A 20,111-nucleotide genomic window follows, 5' to 3' on the forward strand; every position below is an offset into this window, starting at 1 on the left:
ACGGCCAATCTGCTGCAGTAAGATGCTGCCTGGGACGTCTGTGTCCCACACTGGGTGCCTGGGTTTGAGCGGTGACTCTACTTCTAACTCCAGATGCCTGCTAACGCGCGCCCTAGGAGGAGCAGATAATGGCTCAAGGACTTGACACCCACATGGGAGACCCCGGGAGAGCTGCTCCTGGCTTTGGCCTGGTCCAGTTTCAGCTATTACAGGCATCTGGGGAGTTCTCTGTCTCGTGCCTTTCAGAGAAAAATGAAAATACAATTTTAAAAAACTCAGGCCCAGTGAAGACCCAGAGTGAGGAACCTAGATGATGCGGGTCAGAGACACAGTCTGCTCTTTAGAGCCCTTCGCAGCCGCCACAGACAGGAAAGGCCACTGTCACTGTGCCAAGCCAGAGGACAGCTAGTCACACTTGTTAGAGTCTTTGCGGGGACCTGTCCTCTCTGTGCAGGGGAGTCACCCCAGGCTTTGACGGATCACCTGTACCTGACCTCAGGAGATCCTGCCTGGCATCGCAGGTGCCTCGGTCGGCTCAGGTCTGCCCATGGGAGAGCGCAGGGACCTCGGCCTTGAGCGATGACCTCTGTCCTGCTGGAGGCCTCCTGCGTCGTCCTGCGGTCTCGTTTGCTGCCCTCGACTGTGAGCTGTGGTAACCGAAGCCCCTTGAGGCTGAGTAACTTGGTCAAGGTCACGGAGGTAGGAACTGGTAGAGCTGGAATTGGAGCCTGGTCACGGCTTCCCAGGCCCTGATGAGCCAATCTCCTGCTCGTGACCAGGGGTGGGCTGAACCATGGCATTGGGCTGGCCGAGGAGCCCACAGTGACCCAGAAAGTACTGCTTCCCATGCTGACCTGAAGGTGGAGGACAGGTTAAATACCAGCCACCCTGGAGCTCTCCCAGGGAGAGGAGCTATGACTGGAACAGACACGTCATCTTGCCGTGAGCCCTGCCCACGGCGGACATGGCACAGTGACCCCAGCCACTGAGCCACAGGGTAAGCATGGGTGGTTCTCTTGCTTCTCTGAACAGTCCCCAGCCCACCGATAATTCCCAAACTCTACAACGGCTATGGAAACCTAGTTTGTTTTTCTAGAAAGATGTCATGTATTTGAAATACACGAGAGAGGGGATAATTTATCCACTGATTCACTCCCCAAATGGGCACAAGAGCAAGGGCTAGCCCAGCAGGAGTCAAGAGCCAGGAAATCCATCTGGGTCTTCCACACGGCCGGCAGGGGCCCAAGCACTTGGACATCACCTGCTGGCTTCTCAGGTGTGTCAGCAGGATGCTGGATCGGAAGCAGAGCAGCAGGACTCACATTAGATTGATCCTCCAACACGGGACGCTGGCATCACAAGGCCACTGTACCACCACGCCAGCCCTGGAAACCTAGCCTGGAATCAGACAACCCCAAATCTGGTTGGAGCTGCTGTGGAACCCCCAGCCCTGACAGCAGGCATCTACGGGCAAGGCACACACAGCCAGGAGCTGGGCGCCTGTCACTTCATTCTGGGCTCCCTGATGGGCGGGGGTGAAGGTTCCCGAGGGGTGCACGTTCAGGTTCCTGGTTGGTCAGCGGCTTTGCCCGTCCTTGGGTCGGCGATCGTGTTCCTGAGGGCATCAGTGGGTCTGGGGCAGTCACTTTCTGCCCAGACCTGGAACTCCCCTAAAAGCCACCACCAGCGGGTTCCCTACTGGAGAGGCGCTGACCTCAGGGGCCCACACCTTGCAGGGCCAGCGGCTCCACTCCCCCGGTTCGGTGAGTTAAACGTTAGTAAGCGGCTGACGCGCTCTCAACAAGGCAGGGCAAGGACACTGTGCGAGGAGGGAGGGAGGCTGCAGCGGGGATGGGCTCGGAGTCAGGACCCCGGCAGGTGTACTTCTGCCACACTCCAACCACCTGCCCAGCTTAGCGGGGAGGGGCGTGCGCGCCCGGGGCAGGGCAGGGCAGGGTCCGGGCCGCGAGGAGACCAGCCCAGAACGGCGTCTCCACGTGCATCCCAAGGAAATCCTCAGGACACCGTCCCGACCCCCGACCCCCACCCCCGCACACCCCGCGAGGCAGGCCTGGGGCGGCGGGAGGGAGGCGGCCGCACGGCCGGGCGCAAAGACACCCGCCGCCTCCCAGGGACCCGCTTTCCAGAACCATCAGCGGCCGCGCACCCCCGCAGGGCCGAGCCCCGTCGCTCCCCGCCCCCGCAGCGCCCCGCGCGCCTCACCCTCCTCAGCCCCTCACTCACCGCCCCGGCTCGGCCGCGCAGGCGCACGGAGCCGCCGCCGCCCTGGGGGCGGGCCGGGGCGCGAGGGGCGGGGCCAGCGCGGCTGCGGCTGCGCACTCGCCTTGCCCCGCCCCCCGGCCCACTTCCGCCGCCGCGCCTCTTCCCGGCGGAGACGGCCGGGGCTGGCGTCGCGTCCGGAGCTCGGCTGAGGCGGCGACGGACCGAGGGAGCGGCCATGGCGCCCGGCGGGCCGACCCCGCGCTCGGGGCTGCCTCTCGGCGGGGCCGCGCTGCTCCTGCTGCTCGTCTCGGCGGCTGCCGCGCAGGGGCCGCCCGGAGCGGGTGAGGGCCGGGCCCCCGGGGGGCGGCGCCGTGGGGGTCGGGGTCGGGGGCGCGGGCGGCGCCCGGGGGTCGCGCGCGTCTGGCGGCCGCTGCTGTCGGGGCGGAGGCGCCGAGGGCCCCGGGCGCGGGCGGGGAGGAGCCCGCCCTTTGTCTGCGTGCAGCTGCTGCGGCCGCTCGCGCGTGACCGTGGAGGCCCGGGTCCGGCAGAGGGGCGCGGCCCGCCTGGCCCAGTGCGGCCCCCGTGACCTCCTGCGCCCCAGGGCGCGGGGAGCGGCGGTGTGGCCTTGTGCCCACCCCCGGGAGTCGCGGCCGTGCTGGAGAATTCTCAGAGCTACGCCTTCGGGCACGAAGAGCTTTATGGAGACCAGTGCCTTGGCGTCCGCTTCTGACGCAGCCGATCGGCCTGCAGGTGGGCGCTGCATCGGTCTTCCCACCTGCGCCAGGTGCGAGGCCGCGGCGGTGGTGACCACGCGTGGTCCTGGGGAGACTGACGAGCAGTTGGGGGCGTCGGGTGTGTGAGGGTGGGGCTTCGTGCAGGTGAGTCAGGGCTGGGGCTGCGGAATGTCCCTCTGGCTGCGGTGTAGACTACACCCGAAAGTCGGTAGCTGTGGGCTGTAGAGCCCCAGGCGCCTCTTGCGCTCAGTGTCACATCCTTACGACTGGGGGTGACCTGGGCCCAGCGTTAGCGGCCGGGATTTTTCTCATCTGTTATCCCAGGTCCTGGCGGGTCCTCGAACGCCAGCGAAGCAGAGCGCCTTCTTGTGAGCTTACTGTTTACCCTAGTGGGGTTCTCCCTGTTTCCGGTGTCCCGGGTTTGTGGCGTTAGCAACGCAGCTGGATGGAAGTTTCTGGATAGAAGAGTTGAATGGTGCTGTACAGGGAGCCCTGGCCTGAACTGAGTTCTGAGCACAGACGTGCAGCGAACACTTCTCTCCCACCAGCACGGGCGTCCCCCAGGGTAGTGGGTGATGGCGAGGAAGTGCTGTCGGCTGAGAGGTGGCTGCTGGGAGGAGGGCCGCCCCGAGGCTCTGCTTCTGCTGCAGAGGGTGTGGGAGGAGTGGTCCACGCTGCCCTCCTTGGGGTATTGAGGCAGCGCCTGGCTCTGGTGTGGGAGCTGAAAAGCGCTTCCTTCTCGGGGTGGAGGCGCGCCGTTTGTTTCCCGTTGGGAACGCTCAGGCCTTGGGGGGGGGGGGCTGTTCCTCTCACGGGACCCCTTGAATGGCAGGAGCGGTGTCACGCTCGGTCGGGCCTTGACCTTGGAGAGCAGGGCTGCCACAGCCCCAGCGCCAGTCTTCCCGACGGCCTGGGATGAGGTGCTGCCTGTCGCGCTGTAGGAACGCACGCGGCTGCTGCTGCTGTGAGCATTTTGTCTTCTTCACGGGGCTGTCGAGTGGATCTAAGGAAATGGTCTTGCATCAGCCCAGAGCTGACACTTTCCTCAGTCTCTCGGAGCCTTGGTGGAGGAGAGACGTTAGGAACCCATAACACATTGAAGATCTCTAGGCCACAGCTGGCGGAAGTAAAGAAACCTTCATGGAGCCTTTGGACCCACTTTAGTGGTATGTGGGCCCGAGAGCTTCCTGTCAGGGGAGGAGGGTCCCTAAACGGACCTCCGGCTGCCATCTAAGGTTTCTCTAAGGTGCATGGCGGCCAGTGCAGCTCAGTGAGGAGTGCGTCCTGCCAGCTGCTCTTGGACGGGGAAAGTTTGGTTTTGTCGTGAAAGAGAGATATCTAAGGAAGTTGTGGGCAGTGCTGTAGTCAGTGTGCACGCGGTATTGCTCGTCCCCCCTTTGTTTCCTGCTGAAGTGGGATGGCCATTTCTGCCCTCCTGTCTCACCTGGAATCGATGGGGCGCTCTCAGTGCCTGCTCACCACGCGGAGGAGGACAGGGCTCCTTCTGGAAGCTGTTCTGCCACCACTGAGGGCCTGCAGCCTGCTGGGTGACAGACGCATGGTCAATAATACACTTACTCAGTTCCCTATTTTAATAAAGTTTCTCTACCCATGCTAGGGTGCCTGTTGCACCTCATGGACCTACCTGAACCTGCAGGGGAGCAGTGGGTCACGGTGCACCCCCACAGGGTGGTTTTGGTTTTTTTTTGTTTTTTTCATCTTTTCATTTAGTTTCTGAAGTGAATGGGATTGAAACTTCTTTAAAATGGATAAATAGTGGGGCCAATGTTGGGGTGTAGTGGTTGTCACTACCTGCCCCCCATGTGAGAGGCCCAGAGGAAGCTCCCGGCTTTGGCCTGGCCTGGCCCTGGCTGTTGTGATCATTTGGGGAGTGAACCAGCAGATGGAAGATCTGTCTCTCTGTCCTCCTCTCCCTGTAACGTTTTCAAGTAAATTAATAAACCTTTTTTAAGAGATGAATAGACAGACTCTAAGTTGAAGCCTCAAGGTTAGAGGTCCTCAGAAATCCCTTGCTATCCCGGCCCTACGAGGGCAGTTTTTCTGGGCCCCGCCTTCCTCCCCCTTGCTTTCCTGTGCCTTGTGATGAGGTGAGGGGCGCAGTGAGGGCTCCTTGGAGGAGGGAGACACTGCCTCTGTCTGAGCAGCTCCCAGGGGTTCCTGGCCCGCCTTTGCCAGCTGATGTGATTTCAGCTGAGGGCAGAATGGCGTTTTCCCAGCTTTGAGGTCATTTTAATGAGGACTAACTTTGATGTTTTTGCCCCGAATTGAAGACCAGCCCTGTTAGTGCGCTGGGAACAGGAAGAGGGTTGGGCTCTTTTCCTGCCCTTCCCCAGTGGCTCTGTTGATTCAGACCGGCCCACACGCCAGAGGGCCGGGGCTGTGTGGCGTTCGTGGTGTGTCTCTTGGAGCTCATGTTTTCAGTTCACTGGAGACCCAGATGCCAGAAAGAAGCTTTAAGATGGATCCCCTGCTGCACCATCTCCGTCCCCTGTGGCTTCTTGGACAGACTGGTGGGGAGGAAGGGCGTGCTTTCTCCTGGATGACTTGAAGATGGACTTGAGAGTGGAGGAGTTGAAGGAACAGCACCGGAGCCGTCCCCGCCAAGTCCCCATCTGTCCCTCTGCATTCCCTGTGTTGCTTTGCTGTGCCCTCTCGTCTACGTATTACAACCTTCTTAAATTTGTAATATGGTTTGTATTTCACTTTAAACATTGTTTATTGTAAGTTCACAATTAGGTTGCATTCTTGGTCTTGGTTATTTGCCAGACCATTTGAGAGTACGATGCTGATGTGACTCTAACCCTGAATCCCTTACGATGTGTCTCCAGAGAACAAGGACATTGTTCTGTGTACCTCCGTGGAATATAATTATCAAAATGTGGACATTTAACGTGGACAGGATATTGAGTACCTGATTCAACCTCCAGTCCATACACAGATTTTATCAGTAATGACGCCCTGCCCAGGGTCACCGGTTCCATTTGATTATTGTGGCTCCGTGAGCAACATTGAGCTCAGCAGCCCCTTCAGCTGTGTCTTTGTTGTCAGAAAGCCAATTTGGTCTCACTTGTTTCCTGTAAGTTGATTCGAGCTCTGGCTGGAGTCGCTGTGACTGTGTGCTCAGTGCCCTGCAGGAGGCACATTTGTCACTCTGTCCCATTGTCCTGTTGTTAAGGCCTTGATCACTTTGAAGGTGCCAAGCCCTCTTCCTAGGTGGTGCCTGTCCTGTGGGAGTGGCTTTGTCATTGCCAGTCACGCCATGGCCTTCCCAGCCGCAAGGATTCCTGCCTGTGGCAGCGCTGCCGGTGGTTGTGCAGTATATGGCTCCCGACTGGTCGCCTGCACGTGCTGCTCGGCCCTCTCTCACTTCCTGTCAGTGGGAGTCGTGGGCAGGTTTGTGGGAAGGATGGGAGCCATGGCTGCCATTATTGGAAGCTCCGGCTGTTCTGGATGTGGCAGGAGGGCTCCTTCCAAGTTGGTGCTGCGGCCTGTCGCCCGTCACCTGGAAGTCTGTGCTGCTCCGTGGCGTGGCGGGCTGTCCTTTCTCTGCTGCTGCTCTGGAATTGGCTGGATCTCCCAGGACTCGTGGCTTCTTTTTATAGGGAGCAGCATGTGGAAACCAAGGCCCGGGCTCTGTGTGCCTCAGGCCTTTCCGTGGGTGAAGGTAGGCCCGAGGCTTTCAGTCAGGAGTTCAGGATGGTCCTGACCACTCCCCAGCACTGTGGGGTTCTTTGCTTTTTGTGGGTTGTCTTGCTGTCTCCCTCCTCCCCACAGCATGCGTCACTGGGGACTTTTTAGTGTGACGTGCTCCTCAGTGGTTGCTTGATCTTTTTACCTTCGTGGACTGACTGAGATGAGATGTGTCGCCGTGTGTACTTACAGTGAGTAAGCTTCATCATACCCTGGTCACACCACTGAGGGCTCTGAAAACAGTACTGTTCACCAAGAATTGCTATAGAATAATGTGACAGAATGTGCTTCCGTATAAAACGGGATTTTGTTTAGAAAATGGAAGGCAGAACTAGACTACTGAATAAAAAGACTTCTTTCAAACTAAGTGCCAGTTCACCCTGGGTTAGCCCCGCCTACTGAACATAATAAAATGCTGTATCTTTTTTTTAAAAAAAATTATTTATTTGAAAGGAGAAAGATCTTCCATCCACTGGTTTGTTCCCCAAATGGCTACAATAGGTCTGGGCCAGGCTGAAGCCAGGGGCCAGAAAGTCCATCTGGGTCTGCAATGTAGGAGGCAGGGGCCCAAGGACTTGGGCATCCTCCACTGCTTTCCAAGTCAAATCAGCAGGGAGCTGGGTGGGAAGCAGAGCAGCTGGGACTCGAACCAGCACTCATGGATAGGATGCTGGTGTTGCAAGCCGCAGTTTAACCCTCTGTGCTACAGAGCAGTCCCCGCCACCATGTGTTGGTATGTACAGCTGTCCATGTGTCCAGCATAGCCAGCCTTCTGTGAAATGTGACGTTGGTACCGTCCCCGATACCTCCCTACACATGTCATTAACCCAAGTCCAGTGGTTGACTTTTCTTTTCAAATAAGCTTTTCGTACAGTCGCAGGAGCTTAAGTGTGCTGTTGGAAGAGCTACACCTGTAAGGGTGCCATCACCCAGAGGCCAGGCCCCTTCCTCTGCATAGTTGCCCTCAGGCAGCCCTTGTTCTTGTTCCGCCTTGGGAGAGTTTTCCCTCTTTTCAACCTGATTGCCATGGAGTCACACTCTGTGGACTTGGTGTGGAGCTTCTTGCATTCCCCTTTGCTTTTCTGATTCATCCATGTTTCACATAGATTAGTCCTTCCTTTTTTTTCCCTGCAGTTTTGAATTTTTTTTTAAGACAGAGTTAGAGAAAGAGGTAGAGAGAGAGAGGTCTTCCATCCACTGGTTCACTCCCCAGATGGCCGCAACGGCCGGAGCTGTGCCGATCCGGAGCCAGGAGCTTCTTCAGGGTCTCCCGCTGAGGTGCAGGGTCCCAAAGAGTTGGGCCATCTTCTGCTGCTTTCCCAGGCCAAGGCAGAGAGCTGGATCAGAAGAGGAGCAGCCAGGATTAGAACTGGCACCCATATGGGATGTCGATGCTTCAGGCCAAGGCATTAACCTGCTGCGCCACAGTGCCGGCTCCTACAGTTTTGAATTTTTTAAAAGAATTTTTATTTATATAATGAGAACACATTTCATGTAAGCCCATAATGATAACAATGCTTCCCACCCTCCCTACCTCCCTCCTTCTCCTCCCTTTTAATTTTTACAGTGACATACTTTCTGTTTACTTTATAGCCATAGGGTAATCCTCCACTAAGTGAAGAATTCAGCGAGTAGACAGTGGAGAGAACACTGTTGCGCAGGAGTATAGACAAGGGCTGTAAATAGTTGTCAGGTTTCAAGAGGCAGGACGCTGTCGTGGAGTGACTGCGTCCGCCTGTAAATGATGTCTGGGCTGTCTCCACCGTGTCTCTGTGTGGTTACAGACAGGTGCTGTAGGCAGCCCTGCACAGGTCTTTCTATGGACGTGTGTTCTCATTTCTCTTGGATAACCTCCCTGAGAGTGGGAGTGTCGAGCCATGGGGCGGGCATGGGATTGTTTCAGGAGCTGCTGGCAGACCTGTTTCACAGAGGCACCGTGAACACTGCTGTCCTTGCCAGCCTTCGCTGCGTCCGTGTGTGTAAGGTTGTGTCTGCCTTCCCTGGTGACTGATGATGCTCTTCATTCTTAGTGGATGGTGGGAGAAGCAGCGAGCGGCCGCCTGGTGCCGATTTGGGCGTCCTCACACATGCAGTAGTCCTTTGCTTCTGATTAGCTTGAGTGCCAAAGCTGTGGCTAGTGGATGGGGTCCTAGGTGCTGTGTGTGATGCGAACTGGCTGGTACCGTGATGCCACTTCCCTGAGGGCCATAGCACAGCCCTGTCTGAGGAATGCTGGCCACAGGCCTCATGAGATCTGTAGGTCTGAGAACACGGGCATCGCTGTGGCCTTGGATGGGGACCGTTTGGTTCTTGAGAGAGTGTGTCTGCTGGTGAGTGGTGGTCCCCGTGCCCGAGGGCTCAAGGCCCATGGCTAAAGGAGACTGTTTTTTATTTTTTTGCCTCCTGATGGATAGAAGCTGTGTGTTTGCTCTTTGTGGAGCTTGCTCACAGCAGGATCTGGTGAACTTTGTTCACTGTACCTTGAAGGCAGCATGTTCCCAGGAGAGTCTTGATAATTCCAGGCTGGAGGCTGTGCACCCGTGTGATCGGGAGCTAATATTTGCATTGCCTGCCTCTCAGTGATTTCTTTGTCTTCTCCACAGCATGCTCTCAGAACACAAACAAAACCTGTGAAGAATGCCTGAAGAACGTCTCGGTAAGTCACGCAGAGCACCCGGAGTGCCTCTTGTGTGCTTCAAGGCTCCTGCTGTGTGGGATCTGGGGGTGTTTCTGAAGTGTATTAGACTTTACCGTGGCAATTGCAGGCACCCCCTGTGCACCACCAGTGTCCCTGCGGCAGGTGGCCGGGGCGTGGAGATGGTGCAGGTGAGTCCCTTCTGGCCACTTGCTGAGCTGATGCCTCAGGCAGCTTCTTGAACTGGAACGGAAATCCTTGGGAGGAACCTAGGGAGGAAGAAAGTGAACTTCACCTTGGGGGTTCCCAGATGAAGTCAGGCAGCCCCATTGGATCGGCATCTGGGGAGGCTGGAGGATGGGGGAGGAATGATTGCACAGGGAAGCAAGGACTGTAGGCCCAACTTGGCTTAAATAGCCGGCCCTGTCAGAGGACTGCCTCCCCTAGGGCGTGGCCCAGCACCTTGCTGTCAGAGGGCCAGCCCCCAGCGACTGGGCCATCTGCTAGACACCAAGTATAATAGTGTGTCTCCACCCTCAGTGCGTCACCGTTAATATTCATCCAGCAGCACAGGACTGGGGATCAGGCCTTGGGGGATACCCAGACTTGGTTGTGCGCATACTTACTTGGCATCTAATCTGTGACAGTGTTCAGAGTCCCTGTGGCTTTGTCAGCATGGGTACCTGCCCTGTGGCCGGCCCTAGCTGGCTCCTGCAGCAGGCACTGCCTTACCAAGAAGCCCTTTCTTGACTGTGTAATGACTGTACTATGCAGTCAGCCCTGGGAGCAAGGCCAGCAAAGGGACAACAGTTGGGGTAGCAGAAGCCTCCTGTGGGGTCTTGCACCTTTCCTCCCTTTCGGGTCAGGTTTTTGTGGGGTGTTGAAGACTCTTTCCTTGACAGTAGGGTCCACTGGGGGAGACATACTAGGTGATTTTCGTTGTGAGACGTTAGCTGTGTGTAAGAAGTGACCCTGGCCTCAGGTGCAGGCAGGTGGGTTTGTCAGCCTGTGGGGCATACGCAGAAACTGAAAGAAGCTATGACTAGCTGTGGATCTCGAGGTGGTATTTTGTGTTGAGGGTGCTTTGGGCCCCTGGGTGTCCCTGTGAGCAGTCAGGTCAGCATCTGTGCCACTGGGCCCGGGGCAGGTGTGATAACAGAGCACAGGTTTGGTGGCTGGGGCTGCTGTGGAAGGGCTCAGGCCCTGAGCTTTATCTGGAGGCCTGACCCCCACTCAGCCACTGTTAACTGGGGACAGCGAGTCAGGAAGACAAGGCATACACAGACAGCTGGCTCCAGGCCCCAGGGCCTGTCCAGGGTTCTGGAAGGATGTGAGTCCCTAGAAAGCCTCGAACCCAGTACGTTAGAGGCGCTTTGGCTACTGTGTGTCCTGGGTGCTGCCCGAGTTGTTTACCTTGTGTGTGTTTTGACATCAGATAAACAACCATAAATGAGACTTGTGTCTCCTGAGCTATGACCTATGATAAAGCTGTCATAGAAGTGGAAAGTCTGACATTTACAATGGGAGCTGTTTGAAAGTGAGGATTAACCCGACGTTTCCAATCCTGTCAGTGATAGACCACTGACAGGGAACCTATTCCCAGGGGGTCACAACATGCAGGACCTCGCTGCTGATGTCAGCAGCTCTCCAGCGTGGGCTCTGGATGTATAAGTAGTCTTGAGAATGCAAGCCCAGTCTGCGTTTTGATGTTTTGTAATAGGCATTCATTCTAGCCTGGGACACAGAAATCAGGGCTTCCTAAGAATCGAGTAGCACTGTGACATGATTTAAAGCGTGAGGCAGAGGTGCTTGGCTGGCACCTTGGCTGCTACTGAAACGGCCTTTCTCTAGCCCATGCTGCGTGTCCTCTGCCACCTGCCAGGGTCGGCCAGGCTGGCAGTCATTACCCACGGTGCGTGTGTGGGCCTTGTGCTTTGCTGTGGTGTGTGCCCTGGGCTCTGATGGCAGAGAGCGGCAGGGTGATACGACATGTGGGCTCCCCAGTCTCGTGGGGGCTTGAGCAGCATTGGGAGAAGCCTCTGAAACTTCCCTGTGTCATCTTCCTAACAGCAGCCATTCAGTGCCTGAGGCAGGATGCCTGGGGCCCTTCTACACATAGTGGTTGCCATGGTCACCATGTGACCCCCCCCACACACACACTCAGGGCCAGGCCCTCATGCAAACAAAGTGTCATGCACACAGTGCTTGCCTGGTGTGCCAGGGTGTGGAGCTGCTCAGAAGCCAAGCAGTACGGTGAGGGCGGGCCTTGTGGAGGTGGTCTCGGGAAGGCTGCTCGAGGCGGGGCACGCAGACTGCGAACGGGACGTGGCAGCTTGAGGAGGCTGTGGCCCTTGTTGGGTGAGGTGACCTGGAGCTCACAGGGCCGCTGTTGGGCATTGTCTGAAGGGCAGTGAGGGTGAACGCAGAAGCACTTGGGAGGCCACGGCCATTACAGTCACCGGGGGAGAGGGGGCGGCAGTGCGGGGAGGGGGGCCATTCTGCTTCTTCGTTGATCTCTTTCAGTGTCTGTGGTGCAACACTAACAAGGCATGTCTGGACTACCCAGTCACGAAAGTCCTGCCACCTGCTTCTCTCTGTAAACTGAGTTCTGCACGCTGGGGTGTTTGCTGGGGTAAGTTGTTGTGTTCATTTGCTGTGTCAGTGCCTTTTTTTTTTTTTTTTTCCTGAAAATTCTGCAAATCACCAGTGAACTTCTGCATGCAGATACAGGTTCTCCCCACTCAGAGCAGACTATGCAGGGCATGTCCAGCACTTCCGGAAGAGCCTGATAGCCTGTTCCTGTCGGAACCTTGGGGGCAACGACTGTGCTGACCGCCCATCACTACGGAGTTGTTCTGCTGTTGACTTTCATAGAAAAAAAACTCTGCCCGTCACCCTTGACCTCATTGTTCCACACAGCTCTGGTTAGCCTTACACGGTTTGCCGTGCAGGTCTCAGTGACTGTGCCAGTCGTGTTCTTCAAGCAGTGTGGGGCATCCTGCTGCCCCACCTCCTCCCGTCTCAGGGTAGTCAGCCGTCCCAGCTTAGACCATCTAGGGAGTGTGCGGTCCCTTCTCACTGTGGTTCTGTTTTGCTTTTCTCCCATGATTCATGTTGACTGCCTTTTACAGGGATGGGTGTTTTCTGTAATTCTCATGTGGATGAAATCCCTACCCCGAGTTACAAGGATTGCCAAACATATGAATCCAACCTTGCACAGATGAGATTGACAGCAGTCTGTCATAGTTGTTCGACTGTGTCCCACATGGCCGTAGCCCAGGAGGAGGACACTGTGAGCCACACAGGAGAAGCAGTCAAGGATGTGAGTGCAGCTCACAAGGATGAGGTGCCCCCTGATCCCAACTTTTGTTGAATCTGAGGGCTGAGAAGGAACCAGAGCTGTGGTCAGGGGTAGGGTGGCCCCGTGCCTGGCCCCACAGTAAGGAAGGAGGGCTGTTTGGGCCCCTGTCAGCGGGAGCTGAATGGAGGATCTTGGGGGAGCCACTCAGGGCCTTCCTGCTTTCTCCAGAGGTCCAGGTGCCACCTACACCAAGTGCTTACTCTTACAGATGATTTTAGAATCATTGTATCCAGTTTGAAGCAAATATTCGGAGGTTTTATTGCAGGATCTTAAATATGCGCTCATTTGGAGAAAAGGGAGCCCCTTTCCATGTGCCTCTTGTTCAGAAGCCAGTTGTCGCCTCTGCTCTTCCATTTGTCCTTTGCATTCCTTGGTAGAGATTCTTGGGTTTTGGCCTTGCAAGGTGAACACAAAAGGGGCCCCTAGTTTTGCTTCCCATTGTGACAGGACTTCTTTTTTCTCGGATAACTAGTGTCAGCTGCTAACCGGAAAATGTCACTGATCTCACTGGTTTTTAGAACTGCTTTTTCTAGAGGGCTTTAGAAAAGTATACCGTCTCCAGTAAAGGCCTCCTTTCTGTTTATACCACCACCATGTTCTGCAGTTTTCTTTTTCAGAATAGGTCAGAGGAGGAAAGGCATGATTTTAAAAGCCCAAGAAGCATTTGATCAGGTGTGACACTTCTGCTGATTTGAAGACTAGGCTAGAAGCTAAAAATGAGCCCGGTGCGCAGGTAGCTCCCAGGAGGGGCATCTCTTCACAGCAGGCCTAGTGGATGGACTGTGGATACCCAGAGCACTGGGTGTCAGCCTCCCTCCTGCTGAGGCCAAGTTACCTAAAAAACTTCACGCTCCAAACCAGCCACAGCTGAGAGAACAGGAGGTTAGAAAGCATGGTTCTGTGTGGTGGGAGATTTTAACTTTGGAATCGTCCGTGGACCCACTGCTCAGAGGAAGTTTGCTATTGGCCCTGTCTTCTAGAAGATGTTGTAATGGCATTGAAAAGCATATTTGCAGAAGCAGCATTTGAGGGGGTTGGCGCTGTGGAATGGCAGGTAAAGCCACTGCCTGCAGTGCTGGCATCCCATATGGGTGCCGGTTCAAGTCCTAGCTGCTCCACTTCCCATCCAGCTCTCTGCTATGGCCTGGGAAAGCAATAGATGCTGCCCCAAGTCCTTGGGCCCCTGCACCCATGTGCGAGACCCAGAGGAAGCTCCTGGCTCTTGGCTTCAGATCAGCGCAGCTCTGGCCATTGCAGCCATCTAGGGAGTGAACCATCAGATGGAAAACCTTGCTCTCTCTCTTTCTCTACCTCTGCCTCTCTGTAACTCTACCTTTCAAATAAATAAGTAAATCTTTAAAAAAAAAAAAAAAAAAAAAGGCGCAGCATTTGGATGTTCATTGACTCTGCTTTGAATTGAATAGAAAAATCTTAATGGGTTTTAATTTGTAGCTCTTGAAAAAGATTGTAAAACTTGTATTAGATCTGCATTTGTAGTTTGAACAGGAAGCCAGAACATGATCTGATGGTGCTTAGCCAGCTCTTTTCAAACCCCACAGAACTGACGAGACTCACACGCGAAGGCGGCCCTGCCCTGGGCTGCCTCTCAGGGTCCTTGCTTCCAGATCAGGGCAGTATGTGCTCTGCAGGAAGCAGTGTAGTGTACCTGACTTTGAGTTAAATAATGAACAAAGCTGAGCAGGCTGAACCCATCTCTGAGTCTCACTGCAGTTGAGTGGCGATGTCTCAGGTCTGGATGTGCATCTGTGATCCGTGAAGCTGCGGTCACAGTGTGGGGCTGAAAGACTCCAGACGAGGCTGGTGGTGTCTGAGGGCCCCGCCTTGGGGAGTGTTGCTCCTGGCGGCCTCCCTTCTTACGTGTGCATTTGGGTTGCAGTGAACTTTGAGGCGCTGATCATCGCCATGTCTGTGATGGGGGGCACTGTCCTCTTGGGCATCGCCGTCTGCTGCTGCTGCTGTTGCTGCCGGAGGAAGAGGAGCCGGAAGCCGGACAAGAGTGACGAGAGGGCCATGAGGGAGCGGGAAGAGAGGCGGATCCGGCAGGAGGAGAGGTGAGCTGCCGTCCTGCCGGGAGGATTCCTTCACTTCCAGGGTGTGGATGCGGAAGGCCACGGAGGAGCGTTTCCCAGTCATGAGTTTCCTGGTTTTACACATGAGGAACCCGCCCAGCGTCCACGGGATCCCCTAGGTCCTCAGAACAAGAGGGAGATGGCGACAGCCCACAGCATCTGCTTGGTGACAGACAGTCGCTGCTGGTGCTGGCAGGCTGTTCTGTGGCCTGGCTGCTCCTGTCGCTGCTGAGAGGGTCGGGCTGTTGATGCCTGTTAATCCAGTCACTTTCAGGGTGACGGACAGACAGGAAAAAGGGCCATGGGCCCAGGGGCAGACTTGGGACTTGAGGTCACAGCTGGTGACCTGGCTCTCATGATAGACACAGGGGAGGGGTCGTGTCTACCCGCCCCCCCCAATACCATCGTGGAGGGCAGCTGGGAGGGTGGAGGCTGCAGACTTCTGTGCTGTCTCCTTGCAGTCAGGTATCCCTAAATGAAAGCTTTGTTAGCTTCCCAGTTACCCTCTTGACCTGGCATGAGACTTTACTGATCAATGTGTTTCTCCAAATGTGGAAAAAGCTTTTCAAAGGTAACAGCAGTGTACGGGGCAGGCGCTCTGGCGCACCAAGTTGAGCATCCTCAGGATGCTCACATCTCATATCAGAGTGCCAGTTTGAATCCTAGCTGCTCTGCTTCCTGTCCAGCTTCTTGCTGGTTCCTGCTAGGAGGCAGCAAATGATGGCCCCAATGCTGGGGTCCCTGCCAACCATATGGGAGAACTGGATGGAGATCCGGGCAGTGAACCAGCAGGTGGAAGTTCTCTTTTTCTTAAAGTAAATGGAAACTTTAAAAAAAAAAAAAAAAAAAAAAAAAGTCACAGTGTCAGGCAATTGAACTGATTCATTGACAAGAAGAAAATGGTGTTAGCGCACTCCGGGTACTGGCTGCACCCTCGCCCTGCCTGTCGCAGTGGCTGAGTTTGTCCCTACCTGGTGTGATGCTGGGTGGCGGTGAAGCCGCCAGAGGCCTGCCTCTGCTGGGGGCTGGCGAGTGCATCTCCTTAGAGCCCATGTGCCCTGTGCTCTGCTACATGGTGTTTCTTTTTGCTTTTTAGGAGAGCAGAGATGAAGTCAAGGCACGATGAAATCAGGAAAAAATATGGTAAGAGTTGTGTCTTCTCCCTGGTCAGGAGCTGTCTTTGGTCTTGGAAGTGCCAAGCGAGAGTGGAGCTGGGCTTGGGGTGCAGCCCCTTTTCTGTGGGTTCCTCCATCCGAGCAGAAAGATGTCTCTCTTGAGAAAGGCAGCCAGCTGGCTGTGCTGCAGCAGGTTCTGTCCTTACCTGGGTCCTCTGAGTGTCTTGGAAGATGAGACCTTGGAATATTTTCATCTCCACCAGACCCTTCATGAGGAGTCTTTTCTCCAGCATGTGCTTGTTTTGTATGTGTATCAGGACTTGCAGAGTGACCCCGGTCGCTGCTTCGTCATCTTGTTCGCAGCGCTCAGAGTGTCTGGACTCCGACTCTGACACAGCCCTCCAGCCACTCCTGTGGTGCTCTCACGTCTGTCTTCTCACTAAGGAGGCTCCTCTCGGGTGGAGTCGGCCCAGGGGGTGCGGGGGTGCCGCAGTGGTTCTTACCATGTCTCCCAGAGGTTTTGTTCCTGTTGGTTTGCAGAGATTTCAAGGATAACCTTGAAGGAGCAAGAGTGAATGTGTCAGGTGGATACCTTTTACTCCCCTGGAATGAGTGGGAACATACGTTATCTCCAGGCCCCCAGATTCCACGGCGTTAACTCGTGGGACACTAACTGCCACCATCTGCTCTTGGGTTTAGTGGATTCTGTGTTTACATGAAGCCCCTGAGTTAGTAGTGTCTCCTGCACTCGGTTTGTTGGACATGGCAGAAGCTGGACCCCTGGCTGTCTGGACACACCCACACGCCCCCTGGGCCAGCAAAGCCTCCACTGTGCTTTCCTTGAAGCACTGTGTTAAAGGCTCCATCTGATAGGAACCTTCCAGAATCTTTTTTCAAGTTTTCTACTTGTGTAAGGAAATAGCCTATTTTAGGGTATTTTAGGTCCCACTCATGAGGGACATTACTGTATCACTAACTCATTTCAGTCTTCCGGGAAGACACTACAAAACCCAGGAGGCCAGCGACTGCCCTTCTGCATGTGGCTTATTCAAGCATCAGATCCCCATGGGCTCGGCCCCTCTGATGGGGCTGCTGGTGGTGCTCAGGCTGTTGGTGTTGGCTAGCTCTGCCCAGGCATTCTCGAAAGTCCAGTGTGCTATGAAGGGAGGCGGGGGCGTGGGCCGTTCCTGCTGCCCCTCTGTGCTGCATCAGTTCCCAGGGTTCTCTGTAGCACAGCTGTCGCCACTGGCCCTGACCCATTGTCCTGGCTCAGTGCTTGCCCTGTCGTCTGTACTTGGCCCGCCCACCCTGTTCCACATGTTTCCACATGTGCCTGTGGTTGGTGTGAGTGGCAACAGGGCTTCTGGAACGTCCCCTCCCTTCTGGGCCGCTGCATCCCCACATTTGTGGAACACAGGCCTGTGGGATGTCTGGCCTGGGGGCCGCTTGCTTTTCACGCAGTTGTGAAGGGCCTTTCGGCATCTCACTGACATTCGTGTGACTAAAAGATGCCACAGAGGCAGGCAACAGGCACAAGTGTGTTTGAAAGTGTCCAGCAGTTGCCTACAGAGACGAGCCCTTGTCCCTGGCGAGCACCACCGTCATGCACATCATGTTCCAGCGACATTACAGTACTTCAGTTCATGGATGGTTGTCTCAGTTCTTGTCGCTTTCATCCTGAAAGTCTGACAGCTTTCAAAGGGACACTCCCCTTAACCTGGAGTTGCTTTGTTTTTCTAATGCTAGTAACCAGCCACTTGGAAAGAAACATTGGCTTTAAATTTCTTAATTTCTCTTTATAAGCATCAACAAATCAAGCTGCCTTCCCTAGGATCTCTCAGAGTTATTGTTTCCAGCACATTTTATTTCAATCTTCACGTCAGCTGTGCTTCCATCAGAGGCATGTCCTGCAGCGTCCAGACCTGCTGTAGAACACCGCTTTCCTTATAGCCCCGTTAAATCTTTTGGTGAAACTTAGTGAACCTGTATTACCTTCCTAAATTTTGTTTCTGGTTGAGTCAATTTCTAATTCAAGTTCACTTTGTTTTCAGGTTTGTTTAAAGAAGAAAACCCATATGCCAGATTTGAAAACAACTAAGACACACTCCTAACCACCGGCCGGCCCGGAGCTGCTGCGGGCCGGGTGGGAGCTGTGCTATAAGGACAATCCCGCCCTGCTGCCCTCTGCCCCCTGTCGTCTTTGATTCTGTCCTTTGTCACTTGAGACGTCTGACCACTGGGGCTCTGACCTTTCTGAGCAGGAAACGTGCGTGCTCCCCTCCTCTCACTGTGAGCTGACTGCAGACTTCGTCCTCTGTGGCAGCAGCAGGGTTCCAGAGGTCTCTCTGCCCACCAGCAGGCTCGCAGCAGGAGTGACTGCTGGCCTGCCTTTGTCGCAGGAAGCACGGAGCAGCCCCTGGCATTCCCTGTGTGTGCGTGCACAGGTGGGCCACCCCACTGTTATTGTTGAAAACGCAGTTCCAGTACACGGTCTGTTGAGGATTTACTTCCTGACCTCAGCTACTATGGCCTTAAATCTTTGTGTGTTTTTAAAGTGATTCTTGAACTTTTTCTCCTCACCTAAAACATTTCATAAAAGTTTCCATGTAAAAAGGTCACATCCCTAATTGGAAGGCATTTTTAGTTTATCTCTTTAATAGAACGTGAGGATCTTTTCCACTATGGGAACATGAATGATGGTCCCATGCCAAGGGCACTGGTAGTCACTCCGAGGAACCTGGGTAGGGCTGGGGAGTGCCACCTGTTTGCCCTTTGCCTCCAGCCCCAAGGACTCGTGTGCAAGCTCATCCAGAGATCACACAGTCTCACTGCTCTCCCTGCCTGTTCTGTTGGGAGGTGGGTGTTTAGGGATTGTGGGGGATGGCAGGTCTGCCTGAGGAAGAAGGGCACATCCCCAGGCAGCCCCTCCATGGGGCTGTGTACCCCAGAAGCAAGTGTGTCTGGGACCCACACTTGACCCAGGAGACACTAGCAACTGTCATGCGCTATCAGACCACTCCTGGCTCCAGCCACTGTGGCCCGTGTGTGTTGAAGAGTGTCTCTTTTGGAAGTTCAGCAGTGGGACTGCAGGTACCGTACATGATACATTTCTTTAAAATCAAGATGTGTGACTTTAGCAAAATCTCATAGGCCGAGCACTACCTGTCAGGGAAAGCAATGGATGGTGGAGCAGCTGTATGAGAAGTTCCTTACAGGAAATGTGAAAATAAGTGCAGTTGCTGGGAGACTGAATTTCTGAGGAGTTCCACTCGGAGAACAGCACCTGGAATGAGCAGTGTTGTAGCTGCTGAGAGGTTGGTCTCCTCGGCATCAGACCCCCGGGAGACTGCTCTGGGCCCGAGTACTTTAAGAAATCACCAGCGCTTGATCAACCTTTTCAGTGTGTCTGTCTGTGAATTGACATTTCTACCTTCTGGTTTTCACACAAAGGAGAATAACTTTTAAATTCTTTTGTCTTACTTCTCTGACTTCTTGGGCATTTGATCAGAATTAAAAGTATTACAGAACATTCCTAAGTATTTTATAACAGCAGCCATCAGAATCTGACTTTGTTCCTTGTATTCCTAGAAGACACTTGTGGTAGACGTCATGAACTGTGTTAGTGCAGTAGTGTGGATGTAAAATCACACTTGTGGAATGTAGGATGCTAAGCTCAAAGTAGAGCCGCCGTTGTCACGTGCAGTATTTAATCCTCTCACGCAGCACGCAGGGCATGTGAGGCTGGCCCTGCTCCACGACGCTTCTTCTCTGAAATAGTACTAAGAGCAGCCACAGATCTGTAACCTCAAGAAAACTGTACGATTTGGAGTGCCTTACTTTTTAACCAGTTTCCAATAAAATTGTTTAATACACACTTTTATTTAAGACACTTTGTCTCTTGTTCCACCCCTTAGTGTGGTGATCCTGTGGAGAGCTGGGCAAGCTGAGGTGCTGGGACTTGATATGAAATGTGTGAGCAGTCTTTACATTTCGGCACCTGTGGCCCAGCGGGGTGGCCTGGGCTGTCCTCAAGTCATCCCCATGCTCAGTGCCTCCTGTCTGCATACAAAGAATGGGGAGAAAGTTCTCTGCCTTTGCCATGTAGGCACCTGGCTCCCTGTTTGAAACATAAGCCAGTGGGCACTGCATGTGCACCCCCGCACTGCCCCCTCCTCCAGGAAGTCTGTGCCTGGTTCCGGGAGAGGCTGCCACCGCTTCAGAGGCCCTGCCTGAGTGTTGTGA

At 54.7% G+C, this 20,111-nt stretch overlaps 1 protein-coding gene across 1 annotated transcript; it reads left to right on the forward strand.

Annotated features, from left to right (window-relative positions):
- The first annotated feature begins 2,407 nt into the window (after positions 1–2,407).
- PTTG1IP (PTTG1 interacting protein) lies at positions 2,408–19,746 on the forward strand. The gene is made up of 6 exons (XM_062204481.1): positions 2,408–2,564; positions 9,272–9,324; positions 11,827–11,935; positions 14,562–14,736; positions 15,851–15,897; positions 17,921–19,746. The coding sequence occupies exons 1-6, from the start codon at positions 2,459–2,461 to the stop codon at positions 17,965–17,967; spliced, it is 537 nt and encodes a 178-aa protein (XP_062060465.1). The 5' UTR covers positions 2,408–2,458; the 3' UTR covers positions 17,968–19,746.
- Positions 19,747–20,111: the final 365 nt, after the last annotated feature.

Source organism: Lepus europaeus, chromosome 2, assembly GCF_033115175.1.
Source record: "Lepus europaeus isolate LE1 chromosome 2, mLepTim1.pri, whole genome shotgun sequence".
Lineage (NCBI taxonomy): Eukaryota > Metazoa > Chordata > Mammalia > Lagomorpha > Leporidae > Lepus > Lepus europaeus.